This window comes from Tenrec ecaudatus, chromosome 1 (genome assembly GCF_050624435.1).
Source record: "Tenrec ecaudatus isolate mTenEca1 chromosome 1, mTenEca1.hap1, whole genome shotgun sequence".
In the NCBI taxonomy this organism is placed as follows: Eukaryota; Metazoa; Chordata; class Mammalia; order Afrosoricida; family Tenrecidae; genus Tenrec; species Tenrec ecaudatus.
In genome coordinates this window covers 223,956,224-223,971,945 of record NC_134530.1, presented here as the reverse complement: position 1 = coordinate 223,971,945, position 15,722 = coordinate 223,956,224, and the positions used below count along the sequence as shown (strand labels likewise).

The window sequence follows — 15,722 nt, the reverse complement described above, 5'->3', positions numbered from 1 at the left end:
TCACACGCCAGTCCTTAGCATACCGGCTTAGCAAAACGGCGGTACTCTTTAAGCCATCCCCACCCCCTCCTCGCCCACTTCTAATCGTCTTTACCATATACCAGGGTGAAGGAAAAGCCCCTTCTCCAAAGACTGGTTGATTATCATCTTGTTATGGAGTGAATTATGTCTTCCAAAAAATATGCTGAGTCCTAGCTCCTAGGAAGGCCTTGGAAGACGTAGCAGGTTAACATGAGGTCATCCTGGCTTCATTGCTGTCCTCTGTCAGTACGTGGTTCATTCACTAGCTGATCTTCTGAAGGGTGGCCAGCTCTCTCACCCTAGTCCATCTTAGTCTAGAAGTTCAATCAAAACCTGTTCGGCGAAAAACTGATTGCAGACTTCATATGGAGAGGGAAGAAGACCAGAATGGCAGAGAACTCCTCAAGGACACCGTAGGAGGGCTTGCTCTACCTGACTTTAGCACATGCAAGGTCAGATGCACAACGACAGACGCTCAGAACAATGGAAAAGAACTGAAAACCCAGAAATAAAATCATCAGCATACAGACAACTGACCTTTGATAAGGGTCCAAAAAAATGTCCAATGGGAAGCAGATGCCATCTTTAACAAGTGGTGCTGGAAAAATGGATATCTTCCTGTAGAAAAATGAAGCAAGACCCTCATCTCACTCCATGCACAAGAATAAACTCACGGTGGATCACAGACCTTGAAGTTAAACCCCAAACTATGAGGACCATCAATGAGGGAATTGGGACCAACTTGAGAGCTTTGGCATAGGGAATACACAGGCTATCAGAAATAGGGAAGGACACACACACAGAGGAGGCACAAATTGACAAGTGGGATATGCTGAAGATAAAACACTTGTGTACATCGAAAGAATTCACCAAGAGAGTAATAAGAGAGTCCACGGACTGGGAAAACATCTTTAGCAATGACACATCAGACAAAGGCCTTATTACTAAAATATACCACACTCTGCTAGCATCCAAAAAGAAAAAAACGAATTGCCCACTGAGAAGGTGGACAAAGGACCTGAACAGAAGTTTCCCAAGGGCAGAAATCTGAATGACCAATAAACATATGAGAAAATGTTCCCGATCTTTAGCCATAATAGAAATGCAAATTAAAACAACAATGAGGTACCACCTAACACCTTCAAAGATAGCCCAATTCAAAAAATCAGAAAGCAACAAGTGTTGGAGGGGCTGTGGGGAGACAGGCACTTTCATCCACTGCTAGTGGACCTGTAGGTTTTCACTATTGAAATCGATCTCGCAACATCTAAAACAGATGGAAATCGAGCTACCATACGATCCACCAACCCCCCCTACTGGGCACATACCCAGAAGAGGCAAGAAACAAACCACAGCCAGATATCTGTGCTCCAATGTTCATTGAGGCACAGTTCACAATCACAAGGAGTTGGAAACAACACAAATCCATCAACTGACAAGTGGATTAAAAACTGTGGTACACACATACAATGGAGGACTACACATCGCTAAAAAGCAGTGATGAATGTATGAAGAACATTGCTGCATGGAAAGAACTGGAGGAAACCATGCTAAGCAAAGTAAGCCAAGTACAAAAGGACAAGTACAACATGAATCCACTGAAGTAAGCTTTAAAAAGAAAATACAAAAGGGGCATATGGAAAAAAGCTACTGTATACAAACATTCCTGGAGTAAGAACCCGGTAGCATGGCAGGGGCCAGACCAAATCCAGGAACACATATGGTAGCCAACTTAAAAGGAGGTGGGGAAAGGAAAAAATAAAAAGAAATGGGTAGTGGGGGCACAGGGCACTAGCCCACCCAAAGGGAAGGTATTGTTTATCTCTCCACAGGGAAAGAGGGACCAGACTTCAACCCGGTGCTCTAAGATGTGAATCCAACATGCTGGCATGGAGTACGGAACCAGTGGAGAGGTCTGAGGGGCTGTCCCAATCCCAACACAGGTGTTTTATGTACACAGGTGTTTTACGTGGACACCTGCCTCTCCCCCCAGAAGAATTTATTTCAGAGGACAGCACTGAATCTGCAGCTCTGGGAGAGGGACATGTCTGATTAGAGAACATGGGAACAGATGAAGGGCAAGGAAGAGAATGTGGAGCACATCCTGGCCCACCAAGCCTTGAGGACGATATTCCCACTCAGAGCTGTCAATCCACAGAGAAGACCACATGGCCGGCCCCACTGTGAGACACGACATCCCTCACTGACCCATAGCCCTACAGGGGACAACACTGGAGACACGGTGTGGGAATTCAGCCCGATCTGATCCTACCACACTGAGGCAAAACACTAAGGGTGTGGAACAGAACAGCAAGGGGAACAGAGCAAGGAAGTCCCCAGCGAATACCAAAAATAGACTCTGGGGCCAGGGCCTGGCACCCCATCAGACTCGACCAGAGAACACTCCTAAAGGCCAACAAACAGTCCTTGAACTAACTACAACTTTTTCTTTCTTGTATTTTGTTTTGTTTCTTGTCATTGGCTTGTTAGTGTTGTTGTTTTGTTTTGTTTTGTTTTGTAGCTTGGTTTTTCTCTGTCTTGTTTTTGTGCATGTTATTATCTCCACAGGTCTGTCTAAATAAGACAGGCTGGATGAACAATCTGGAGTAGAAAACAACGGGACCGACAGTTCCAGGGGACATGGGAGAAGGGGAGGTGGGGGGAAAGGTAGTGGTGTTAACAAACCCAGGGACAAGGGAAAAACAAGTGATCCAAATCTGTGGTGAGGAGGGTGTAGGAGGCCTGGTAGGGCGTGATCAAGGGTAATGTAATGGAGAGGAATTACTGAAACCCAAATGAAGACTGAGCATGATAGTGGGACAAGAGGAAAGTAAAAGGAAATAGAGGAAAGAACTAGGAGGCAAGAGCATTTATAGAGGTCTAAATAAGAGTATGTACACATGTAAATATATTTATATATGAGGATGTAGAAAGAGATCTATGTGCATATATTTATAGGTTTAGTATTAAGGTAGCAGATGGACATTGGGCCTCCACTCAAGTACCCCCTCAATGCAAGAATACTTTATTCTATTAAAATGGCATTCCATGATGCTCACCTTTCTGACACAATCACTGAAGACAAAGCAGGAGCATAAGCAAATGTGATGAAGAAAGTTGATGGTGCCCAGCTATCAAAAGATATAGCATTAGGGTCTTAAAGACTTGAAGGTAAACAAGGGGCCATCTAGCTCAGAAGCAACAAAGCCCACATGGAAGAAGCACACCAGCCTGTGTGATCACAAGGTGTTGAAGATATCAGGTATCATCAGAACAAAAAATCACATCATTGTGAATGAGGGGGAGTGGAGACCCAAAGCCCATCCGTAGGCAATAGGACACCCCCTTACAGAAGGGTCTTGGGGAGGAGACAAGCCAGTCAGGGTGCAGTGTAGCAGTGATGAAACATACAATTTTCTTCTAGTTCCTAAATGCTTCCTCCCCCAACCCCCACTATCATGATCCCAATTCCACCTTACAAAACTGGTTAGACCAGAGGATGTGCAGTGGTGCAGATAGGAGCTGGAAACACAGGGAATCCAGAATAGATGAACCCCTCAGGACCAGTGGTGAGAGTGGCGATACTGGGAGGGTGGAGAGAGGGTAGGGTGGAAAGGGGGAACTGATTACAAGGATCTACATGTGACCTCCTCCCTGGGGACAGACAACAGAAAAGTGGGTGTTGGGAGACGCCGGACAGTGTGAGATATGACAAAATAATAATTTATAAATTATCAAGAGTTCATAAGGGAGGGGGGAGTAGGGAGGGAAGGGAAAAAGTGAGGAGCTGATGGCAGAGGCTTTGAAAATGATGAGGCCAATGAATGTACAAATGTGCTTTACACAATTGATGTATGTATGGATTGTGGTAAAAGTTGTATGAGCCCCTAATAAAATGATCAAAAAAAGAAAGAAATGCTTGCCAAATATAAAAAAACAAAAAGCCTGTTCAGCATCATCACAATATGCAAGCCTCACCTGACAAATGGGTGGTGGTTACCGTGGTGTGTATTGACTGGGCATGCCACCTTGGGTTGCTTCCCCAGAACCAATGCCTCTTATCCTGCAATAGGGTGGGTGTAATTCAGTTGGAGTGACTCCTCATAAAAGGGGTGACCCACCAGGCCAAACCCACTGCAGCTAAATCCAACCAAAGGCAGCCGAGAAGCCCTAGCGGGGTAGTGGATTGTTCATCCGGCAGCTAACTACAGGGCCGGGAGTTCGAAATGAACAGCGCCATCAGCCAGGGTCAACCGTGGCAGTATGTTTTGAGTCTGAAGAAAACTCAAACCAAACTCCCTGCCATTGAGTCCAATCTGATTCATGCTGACAGTATAGGACAGGGTAGGCTTGCCCCTTGGGTTTCTGAGACTATAACTCTAGGGGAGTAGAAATCTTCCTTGTTCTTTAGCAGGGTGGCTGGTGGTTTTAAACTGTTGACCTCTCAATTAACCACCTGAGGAGTAACCACTACACCACCAGGGCTCTGAAAAGGAACCTGGAAAAACAAAGGGAAAATGGCCCTCTGACTAAGGGCATGCCTGGGACTACCAAAAGTTGGGAGAGACCAAAAAGAATCGTTTTCCAGAAACTTTGGAAAAACATGGCCTTATTGACACCCTACAGTCAGACCACTAGCCTCCAAAATTGTGATCCAATAAATTTCTCTTCTTATAAACCACCCAGTTTGTAGTTTCTTGTTATGGGAGCCCTAGGAAAGAAATATAATGGGGAAATTAAATACTGTGTTTTAAAGGCCATTAAATTTTATACCCAAGGTGAATGAATAACTGCCATTTCTGTGTCCTTAGCCCAGAGCTCTTTTGGTTTATAGTTGCTTATAGGTGTATTAAGTATATTGGTTTTTTTTCTAGAATAAATCCAAAGGTGCTTCAAAAACGTAACTGATCATATGACGGGTGTCTTTCTTTAATTTCTAACAAACCGGCCCGTTTGAGTCTGTTGTGGGGCAGATTGTGTGGGAAAGAAAGACCATCGAAGTGCTAGGACGCTCTGAGGCAGTTCTATATATGCTCGTTAACAAGAAAACTGGAGGCTCAAGGGTTATTTTCTTAAGAGACAGTTGAAATACTCCGAAAAATGGGGCTCAGAGACGGAAGCATTCAACGGTTAGTCTTCGAACTCAGACAGCTCGAGGTCCCACAGCTAACGCTCCCAATCCCTACGCTCACGTTTCTCTTTCCCTGAAATAATCAGTCCCGGTCCCGGGACGTTAATGACCCTGGAGCGGATCGGAAGGCACGGCCCGGAGCCGTGTGGAAACGGGGTACAGTCATTCCCTGATCCCGAGTCCGTCCTCCAGCAGCGTGGCAAGCTCTTCGGCGCGGGTGCTGAAGCCAGGGGGAGGGGCTTGCGGGCTTCGGGTCAACATTTTTGAACCTATGGAATTTCCCTCCAATTCTGAAGCAGCCCCCTCGTGACGAATCTGCCGTCTATACCACAGGTTTATCTCCTAACGGAATTTATGGATGAATAAGGCAGGAAAAATGAAACATCAGCAAACTAACAGTCGGCGATGTCGAATGCTATATATATCTTCTTTTCTACTCGTCCCAAATACGACGAAAGACGAATCTGCAAGTCTGGAGTGGAAGCCAGGGGGCGGGCTGAGCAGCGACCATTTTTGTTTTGCGGCCGTGCGCTCTCAAAGAATCTTGACTAACAAGACCCCCGCGGAGGAGGCGGAGCCTATGGGAGGGGCGGGGTCAGAGGGACGTGATGATTCAAATAGACGAATAAGCGGGGCGCATCTGGCAAGAACCACCAATGAGCGAGAAGGTTGGGGCGGGGCAGACAAGACCTAGTGAGATCGGTTGCACAGTGGCTTTGGCGCATTTTCGGCTGGTTTGATTCATCCATTTTGGAGAGACGGGAGCGGGGTGCTCGTCTGTTCAAGGGGCTTTGAAGCACGGAGCGACCGAGTTTGAGAGACCACCAGTTTGGGGGTCAGCTGCAGCGGCGATATCGGCTGAAGTTTGGGGGGGTGGGGCGCCGAGCGCGCGGGGTGGGGGGGGTCCTGGTCTTTGCCTTCTCGACTGGGTCCTGTTTCGACAGCGAACATGTCTCGGCCTGTCAGGTCAGTGCGGAGTCCAAGGCCTGGAGTGTGTTGGCGGCGGCTGGGAGTGAGTGGTGAAGGAGTGGGGGTCAGAAGCCTATATCGGTACGCTCCGGTGCCACGCGCGGCCTCCTCCTTTCGGGGCCCGCGCGCGCCCTTGAGCGTGGGGGGCCTTGCTGCGCGCGGAGCCGCGCGGGGGTGGCGGTCGCGCGCCCATGCGCGCGCTCCTCCCAACCCGCTGCAGGGCTCCGGGCTGTTCCGTTGCCTCCCCCACCCGCCGCACTGGAGCGGGCGGGGTGCTCCCTGAACTGCCAGCGGCCCGCGGGGGAGGGGTGTGAAGTCAGCACCCCCAAGCAGGCCCCACCTCCTTGGGCCGGCCCCTCGGAGCCCAGGAAGGGGCTGGCGGGTGGATTCACGCTTGGCTCCCTGTCTCCATTGGGCTCGGGTCCAGGCCTACGGCATTCTTGTGGCCCCCTCTCCCCGTGACTTGCGTGGGGGTAGGGGGCCGCCGAGTCCTCCCGGAGCAAACGGGGGTGTTCCGTACGGAGGGGGAGGGGCAGCGCTGCCAGCAGACCGGCTCGGTCCTCCTGGGTCGCCGTAGGGCCCCGCCTCCGCGATCGAGCGACAGTGGGCGTACCCCTTCTTTCTCTCCCGCGGGCAGAAGTAAGAGTTAGAGTCGGGGCCCCGGCGCCCCGTGGGGTGCTGCCTCCCTCCGCCCCCCCTCCAGCTGATACTTGGGAAGATGTCACTCCAAAGTTCGCTCCTTCCCTCCCCTTGGAGCCTGGACACGTCCTTGCTCGGGGACATGGCCAACTCAGGAAGGTGCGGGTTAACAGCAGCGCGGTCCAAATCCCGTGTGGTTGTCGTGCCCGTTACCTTTTCACCTGCAGAGCTGCGTGGGCACGTCCTTCCGCCGCCGCATTTCCGCGGACGAGCTGGATAATAAAAGGTGTGGGGTCGGCCAAGCCGTCAGGGTCGGGAAGTTGGCGGTCCCCGGCGGACAGTGGACTCGCCCTGGGCCATCCTGCTGGCCATTGTGTGGAAGGTGCCATTTGCGGAGGGGTGCCCTTCAGCCCCATCTGCCCGGCCTCCGCGAGGGGAGCTGGCGCGCACCGGTAGCGGAGCCCGGACACTTGGCCTGGAGGACGGGGGCCTGTAGGTAGGCAGGTAGAGGAATGGTTTTAAAATGATCGCCGCAGTTGTCGTTTCCCTGTCGTCGGGAGCTTGGTGGGAAACGGAAGCGGGTGGACTTCCGCGCTCCAAACTGAGGCTGGGGCCCCTGGAAAGGGTTTTGTCGCCCAACCAGGCGCTCGTCTCCTCCCGGGGCCGCGCACTCTGACTCCCAGTGGGCTTTGTGAACGTGCGGCCCGGCCCCCGGACTGCAGTTTCATGCTCCTCTCAAAACGCCGTCGTCTGGGGGATTATTTTTCTGCACCTTTTAAACTTCGCCATGTTTTGAGGACTGCCGAATTTCTTGTCCTGACGTTAAACTCATCAGTCTCAATTTTGTGTTCTCACGTGTTGATAAAATAACTGGAAATGAACAAACTTTTTCCCCTCAAAAACTTTTCAGTATCACCCCGTGGGGATAAATAGACTAAGCACGTGCTGTCGGGTTTGTTTGTTTTTTAATTGTGTTTGGTGGGGGGGTGTTGTAATTGGGATTTCTGCAAAACCTTTGTTTCTCAATATGTTTTTGTCTACGGGCTCCTAAATGGAGAGTGAAATTAGCCTATTAAATGGGCATTTTTAGAGAGGGATTGCTTTCAAGTTGATAATTATCAAAGCAACTTGATTTCAGATCATCTTTATTTTAGTAATAGTCTCTTGATGTAGCTAAATTCTGAGAAGCCATTGATATTTATGAAGACGGATAAAGCAGAAATAATTAAGCTCAAGTTGTTAATTTTGAACTGCTGACCTTTTGGATGGCAGTCCAGCTCATAACCACTATCCCACCAGGGCTCCTGAAAAGTTGTGAATTTTAAAATAAAAAGCTACGTCTTTGAGAAGTGTTGGTTTCAAGGTGTACAAGCTGGGCCCAAAATACTCATGGGAAAATGGAATTGAATTTTTACATGAACTTTTCTAAACCCCAGTGGGTCTTTAAAGGGAGCCCTGGTAGTATAGTAGGTTTCAAGTTGTGCTGTCAACCTCAAAGTCTGCAGTTTGAATTAACCACCTGCTCTATGGGAGCAAAATGAGACTGTGCTAGTGTGAAGAATCACAGGCATGTAAACCCTGCTCTGTAGACTTGTCATGAATTAGATTGACTTAATGGCAGGGAGTTTGAGGTTTTAATGGGGCCTTTAAAATTTTAATGATACACATTGACCTGATTTCAGAATAATCAGCCATAAATATTTTTTAAGAGCACACATGGGAAAATATAAGTAAATACAGTAAAATGCATCTTTTGGAGGTCTCTTTCTGTTCTTGGGTGTGTGTGTGATAATTTTCCAGTTTTCTGGTTTGTAGCTTTACTGTGTTGTACTTTTTTACTGAGTCATTTAAAGGGCAATTGGAAATGTTGAAGGTTCCCTGAAACCAACTATCCAATGAAGCCTGTGGTGGACTCGTAAGCTGCAGCCTGTCTTTCCAGAGACTTGTCTTCACGCTCTGAGGACCTTTGCTCATGTAGCATTGCTGCCTTGGACTTTACCTTTCATGGGTTCTGATTCAGCGTATGGGAGTCTAATGATTTTAGGCCTTGGATTCAGATCTATAACAAAATCTCATCATTGAAGCTAGAATGACATTATATTGAGGCAAACTAAATTTACTGGAGCTGCACTGCCGTGCGTCTCACACACTCAGAACTTGGATTTCTTGCTTCCCAGTTCTGCACTTCCCCTTTGGCTCCCTGTAATAATCACCGTAGATCTTCCGACTGGTAAGTGTTTGTGCTAGCTGAAAGAATAAAGTCCTTTTATAACTGTCATCCTTAGAGAGGAAGGGAGATGCTTCTTTATAAAAGAGAAATTACTGACTTGTCCGAACTAGAAACTAAATTTCATCAAATTTGGCTGTTGTGCTCTCCAGATAAGCCCTCTAAGATTGAGACCTATCCAAGCCATTCCATTTGTACTTTTGTTTATGATGTTCATGTACAGGATAACTTGGCTTTTGTTTTAATACCTGAGGTTATAAGGAACTATCACGTGGTCGTATGAATGCATTGGCTCTTATACTGGTATATGTCGTTTTTTACTTTATTTTTTATCGAACAGCTTTCCTAAATTCCCAGATTGCTCTCTTTTCCATGAGAATTTTGTCTGGAATGTGTCTGGATTCTAAAAATGTCCTTAGCAGAAAATGAGCTTCAAGAAGCCCCCAATTACAAAAAAACCTTGAAAGCCTGGAAATTCAAGGTAACTTGGAAATATGATTTTTTAAATATGCACAGAAAGGTCGCTCAGTTTTTTAGCCCCAGGAATATTTAATATTGTGTAGATTCTGAGGAGTTGGTGGGGGAAAAGGTATTGTAGGTTAGGATTGGTATGACTTGGAATAGACTCGATGTCAATGACTTTGGTTTTGAGAACAAGTGTAAGTGAGCCTGGTTCCTCCCCACCACCCCACTGTGTACTGGGTTTCTTACTAGCTCTTAATCTTTACTGCTTTCCCAGGTGTATGTGTATGTCTATCAGAAGAAAAGTATGCTTTTATTAACCTGTTTATGTTAGGAGCCCTGGTGAGGGAGTTGGGCTTTGGACTGCTAACTACAAGGTCAGCATTCAAAAGCACCAGCCCTTCTGAGGGGAAAAGATGAGGCTTTCTACTTCCGGATAGTAGCTGAGTCAGAATCGACTTGAAAGCAATTGAGTTTAATTTTAGTTTTTGGTGTCTGTTATTACATGCCACTATTCCCAACAGACAGTTCTTGCTGTACATAATATCTCAGGAATTTGAAACACCAGGGAGAGTTAATTCTACAGGAACACCATTCAGAATTTCCCAACAAACACGTATTAAATCTGAAAATTATGATGGTAGAATATTAAACTGTGTAATTTCTTTGGTAGCTATTCAAACAAGGGCCATATCACTTTATCTTGTTTTAGCCTCACTACAGCCTCAATGTAACCAAACAGCTCAACAGCTGTCAAGTTAATTCTGATTCACAACAATCCTATAGGATATGTTAGAACTGCCCCTTTCCCAGGCAGCAAATCTTTATAGGAACAGAGCCTCGTCTTTCTCCCTCAGAGGGGCTTGGTGGTTTCTTGCTGCAGACCTGTGGGTAGGAGCCCAACATGTCACCTGTTAGGCCACCAACACCAAGCTGCCACAGAGTTGATTCCAACTCACAGTGATCCCACCGGACAGAGTAGAAATGCTAACGTGGGTTTCCAAGACTAGCTCTTTATGAAAGTAGAAAGCCTCATCTGTCTCCCAAGGACAGGTTCATGGTTTTGAACCGCTGACCTCCATGAGTAACCAAGGCCCCATATAAAAGGCTTTTAAAGAATATATTTCTTCAAAATCAATGGTAGAACCCAGGATTGAACCCAGATCTGAACTCGAAGCCAAAGTTCTTTGCACGGTGCTTAATTTTCCTTCCTAAGATTTGGTATGAAGATGGTCAGATGTTTTATGTAATCGTTTTTCCTGTGGTGAGTTTATTCTTTATACATAGGCTTTTGGTCCTACATAGAAAATACTTTAAATATAAGCAATTATATTAAATATCCGAATATTTTTCAGAGGTACTTTCTAATTAAAATTATTAAGCCAAATGACTAGAAAGAACGTCCGTGATTGATTTAGTCCATTACTTTCCGTTTACCAGTGGTGCTTTTGAGTCCATGGAGTTCGCGTGCACGGATAATAATAGCCACCCACAGCCGTGGAGTGGATTCTGACGCCCATCACCCCTGTTAGCAGGGTGGAACTGCTTCCTAGGTTTCTAACGCTTAGATTAGTCAGTTACAATGTGAAATAACTAATGTAACTTGCCAGGATTGCAGACGAAGATGAGTTTGAGGTATTTTAAGTTTTGGGTTTTTTTTAAGCAATAACAAAACTTGTAAGCATGGTAGCAAAAGAAACCTGAGTAACAAGATTTCGCTTTCTGCTGAACAGTTGGTCTATAGAAGAGAGGAGATACCTTGCACTTACGAATCATTTCAGTTTTACTCCACCCAGTGGCATCACAGAAGAAAGGCCTGCTGATCTATCCCCAGAAGATACAGCCATGGAAACCCCGTGGAGCACTGTGGCATGTGAGAGTCGGCTTTGGATGGTTCTGCTAAGTAGACAGAATCCATTGTGCCATATTTGAATTTTTCTTAAACCCACACTTGTGGCCCTCTACAGCACACAGTGCGCCAGCCCATGGGTTGCATAGCAGAGCTGCCCCATAGGGTTTTTGTGGCAGTCATCCTGACCTTTCTTGCACCTTACCACTGGGAGGCTTCATTGACCAACCTTGAGGGTAGCAGGGGAACATAAACCATTGATGTGGGGCTTGCATGTTTTTGTTGTTGTTTTAACACCTTTATTGTGATTGTGTTTACTGAGCAGATCATCAATTTTATAGTCAACCATTTGTACACATTTTCTTTCAACTTGTCCATTTTAATCCCCTCAATGTATGGTCACTGATCCTATTCCTTTGTATTATTTCCCTTCCACCTCCTTTCTAACCTTGCGTAGGTGCTGCCATTTTCATCTTAAAATGGTTATTCTAACACTGTGGAGAGGTTTGTTCCAGGTCTTAAGGGTGCCTTTAAGGGCCAGTTCTGGTCTGCATTTTTCTGCCTCTACTCAGGACGTTTTGATGTGATCTGTTTCAGAGCAGTTGTCCATAGTAGACCAGCACCATCTAGTTCTTCTAGTCTCGGGGTTGTGGCAAGTGATGTTTGTGTGGTCCGTTGTGCTGATTGTTTCCAGTTATCTCTTCTCGCTTCATTCCTCCAGATAGAGACCATTATTTGCCCGTCAAATGGCTGCTCCTGAGTTAATTAAGACCCTCGCTTGTTTTGTGGACTGTGTTAAGACAATTCACCTGAATGTCCCCTGAGTAGGGACTTTATTTTTATATAATAATAATCTAAAGAGCTGTGTAACTGTAAGTATCTTGAGTCCAAAATGTTACCCTATTCCTACTTTGAAATACTTTAAGTGAAAGCTACAGGGAATCATGGTGTGTCAGCTGGGAATTGTGTATATTAAGATCCTTCTTGGTATGTACATCTATTTTCAATTGCATTTAATAACTTGAAACATCGAGCCACCTGTTGAGTAATCTGTTCAGCAAGGTCATCTTGAGCATTTTCTTTCCTAGTTGCTTCTGGTTGTCATGTAGAATCCTTCATCTGTACAGATCAAATGGCCCAGAAACTGAAGGACTTGAAAGTAAAAATTAGCTCTAACTGTGAAAGTGACAATCTGTCCTCGCGTTCTTTAGGAATGAATAACAGACACAGATCAAGGCTGCTCTTTATTTCAAGGACATGCTGCCTCTGTGGAGTCATAACAGCCAGACCTCCTTTGAGTAACTCCTGTGTTCTGACTGGTTCTTTGAAATCAGACTGCTTGACATTGTATCAGGCAAAGGGAATGCTGGTCCTTTGTCAATAACTCAGAGCCTCAGGTAGAGGTGGCTGAGCACCTCGTTTCGCACTTAGCCTCAACTTTTCTCCAGAAAAATAAGGCCATACGTCCGCTTTACGGTCCAGAGCTGGCACACAGTCCTCCTTTGCGTTGAGCCTATCAAGACATGACTTTGTGGCTTCATTTAATTTTCACTTAAACTCAGCCTGTCACTTCTCTCTGTATAGTCTCCTTGATTAGGATGAGTCAGTAAGTCTGACAGTCAAACTAAGTTTGTCCTTAGTGATGGGGATCCGACCGTTTAGAAGGTTGCACAGAGGTTTCTGAGATGCTCCTGAGGCAGCAGAGCGAAACTGCTTGGTGGTGCCACATCTCAGGCCCCGTCCATTGTGCACAGGTTGGGAAAAGCATGTAATACTCTGCACAATTTGTCTCCTTACACTTGCTGAAATTTGTGTGTGTGTGTGTGTGAGACTTTGAAAGAATGTAGATAATGAGACTATGGTGAAACTGAATGTATGTAAATTATAAAATAACTTGAGTCGAGACTAGGAGCAGCATGTTACAGTTAAAATGAGTTCATTTGACTACTTTAGCAATTCATTAAAAATTTAGTGAGGGACTATAATTATCTGTAATACGCAGATGTGCTTGGGTAGTAATTAATAAATTCTTAACTCCTTTTCTGCAGAAAATAGGAACTTATTTTTTATTTCCTAAATTCTTGTATCTGTGACCCATGTTTTACTTGAGATTTTAATTGTAGTGATGGAGTGATATAAAATACATTCATGGCGGTATCTCTGTGGTAAACAATTACATATTCTGAATCTTATTCCGCTATTCTAGCCGTAATGAATGCTAGCATTCCTATAACATTTCTGAACAAAATTTGAGGGATAACAGAGTAGAGGGGGGTAAATGTCCCAAATTTTAAAGAGTTTAATACACAGAAACTTCAACAGCAGGATTTAGACTACAGTATACTGTAGATATTCGAGTCTAAGCTGACCCCAAATTTTCAAACTAAAGTTTTCAACTTTTTTGTTTGAAAATTTCAGGTTGGCTTATACTCAAGTATATATGATATCTGTTTAGTACTTATTTTTTGTCCCCCCCCTGCTCAAAATAAAGTTGTTCTTTTTTCTTTCTATCCCTGTCTGCTAGTCTCTTGGTAGCATCCCAGGGACGCTTGAGCTCGGACATAGTGAAAAAATAAATACATATAAAATATTGAAAACATGTAGTTATATATAAATTTGAATGACATCACCTCTTGTAGAAGTTGTGTGTAGTCAGGAAGGTCAAAGATAGTGGTTCTCAACCTTCCTAAGCGACCCTTTAATACAGTACCTCATGTTGTGGTGACCCCATAACCATAAAATTCTTTTTGTTGCTACTTCATAACTGTCATTTTGCTACTGCTATGACTCGGGTGACCCCTGTGAAAGGGTTGTTTGACCCCAGGTTGAGAACCACTGGTCTGAGAAGTGGCAGCAGTGTTGGGATTTAAGCTTGGGTGGGCGTGGGTTAGAAAACTTATCACTTAATGGCTTGTGGTTGCATAAACTTCAGTAACTTCGTTTAGCATTTGTGTTCACAAAATTGATGTGTAAACTGGCTCCTTTTATGTATTGTGGCATTTGGGAGTCGCTATTGTGATTATTAGAAATGTTAAAAGCATGGGTTTGATTTGTAAAATACATGGTCTAGGTAGACTTGTAGTCTTCATAATGTTGGCTTTCAGATATGTTTCAGGCATTTTGATTCCTATGTTCTTTGAAAAATACAAGTTTTTAGAGCTCTAAGCCAGTTTCTTTAGTGCAGGATTAGTGGTAGTCTTGCCTGTTTCTGTCACCATTTGCCTGCCGATGGGTCCCCTCCGGCTCATGACAACCCAGTGTGTCAGGGCAGAACTGTGCTCCACAGGGTTTTCGTTCAGTGGCTGCCTTTTTCTGATGGGCTTCTACATGGGCTTGAACTGCTGCCACCTTTTTGGTTAATAGAAAGTGATAAGATTCAAACCAATCTGACCAGAAAGCCTGTGGGAAATTTATTTTGGAGAAACACAGGAAATTCTATAATGACAAAAGTTTTAAAATGTGAAGTTGTTCAACAAGCCAGCACTCTTTAAAACACAGCTTTTACTTTAACTGTGTTTGATGTTATGGTTCCTGGGAAGATTTGGAGCCCCGGTGACGAAATGGGTACCTGTTGAACTGCTACCAGCACAGAGCTTCCTACCAATAGTTTGAGAACGGCAGCAGCCCAGTGGGAGAAAGACAGGAAACTTACTGGCAGGTCTACCCTCCCTGTAGATCGCTGTGAGTTGGCACCTGCTTAAACAAAAAGGGCTTATCGCTACAAAAAGTTAACTAACATTGATTTAAAGGAATTCATGTCTTTAAAAAATTATTTATTAGAGTAGAATGCCATAAAGTCCTGGGATCTTATTTAACATAGATTATGGCAAAGCTTCACGAAGGTATCCTCTTGGGTAAACTGGAGAAATATAGGTAGAATGATGGATGAGTGTGACGGATGTGAGGCTTAGTGCCCGAGAGGGCTGATTAATAGTTGATGTCCACCTGGGAGAATATTTCCTACAGTGTCTTTTTTTTTTTAACGTTTTATTAGGGGCTCATACAACTCTTATCACAGTCCATACATATACATACATCAATTGTATAAAGCACTTCTGTACATTCTTTGCCCTAATCATTTTCTTTCTTTTTTTTTTCCCTTTTCTTTTTTTACATTTTATTAGGGACTCGTACAACTCTTATCACAATCCATACATATACATACATCAATTGTATAAAGCACATCCATACATTCCCCGCCCCAATCATTCTCAAAGCAGTTGCTCTCCACTTAAGCCCTTTGCATCAGGTCCTCTTTTTTCCCCTCCTTCCCCGCTCCCCCCTCCCTCATGTGCCCTTTGTAATTTATACATCGTTATTTTGTCATATCTTGCTCTATCCGGAGTCTCCCTTGCCCCCCTTCTCTGCCGTCCCTCTCCCAGGGAGGAGGTCACATGTGGATCCCTGTAATCAGTTCCCCCTTT

At 45.0% G+C, this 15,722-nt stretch overlaps 1 protein-coding gene across 3 annotated transcripts in view; it reads left to right on the top strand.

Annotated features, from left to right (window-relative positions):
• The first annotated feature begins 5,888 nt into the window (after nucleotides 1-5,888).
• The window catches only part of NUCKS1 (nuclear casein kinase and cyclin dependent kinase substrate 1), a 36,653-nt gene continuing 26,819 nt past the window's right edge, over nucleotides 5,889-15,722 (top strand). The window contains exon 1 of one of the 3 annotated variants that reach the window (XM_075529395.1): nucleotides 5,889-6,118. In XM_075529395.1, coding sequence (XP_075385510.1) covers nucleotides 6,102-6,118 — 17 coding nt within the window. In that variant the 5' untranslated portion in view covers nucleotides 5,889-6,101. Of the gene's footprint in view, nucleotides 6,119-6,774; nucleotides 6,920-15,722 lie in introns of those variants that run through there. The other 2 variants (XM_075529386.1, XM_075529403.1) reach the window with 2 other exon arrangements.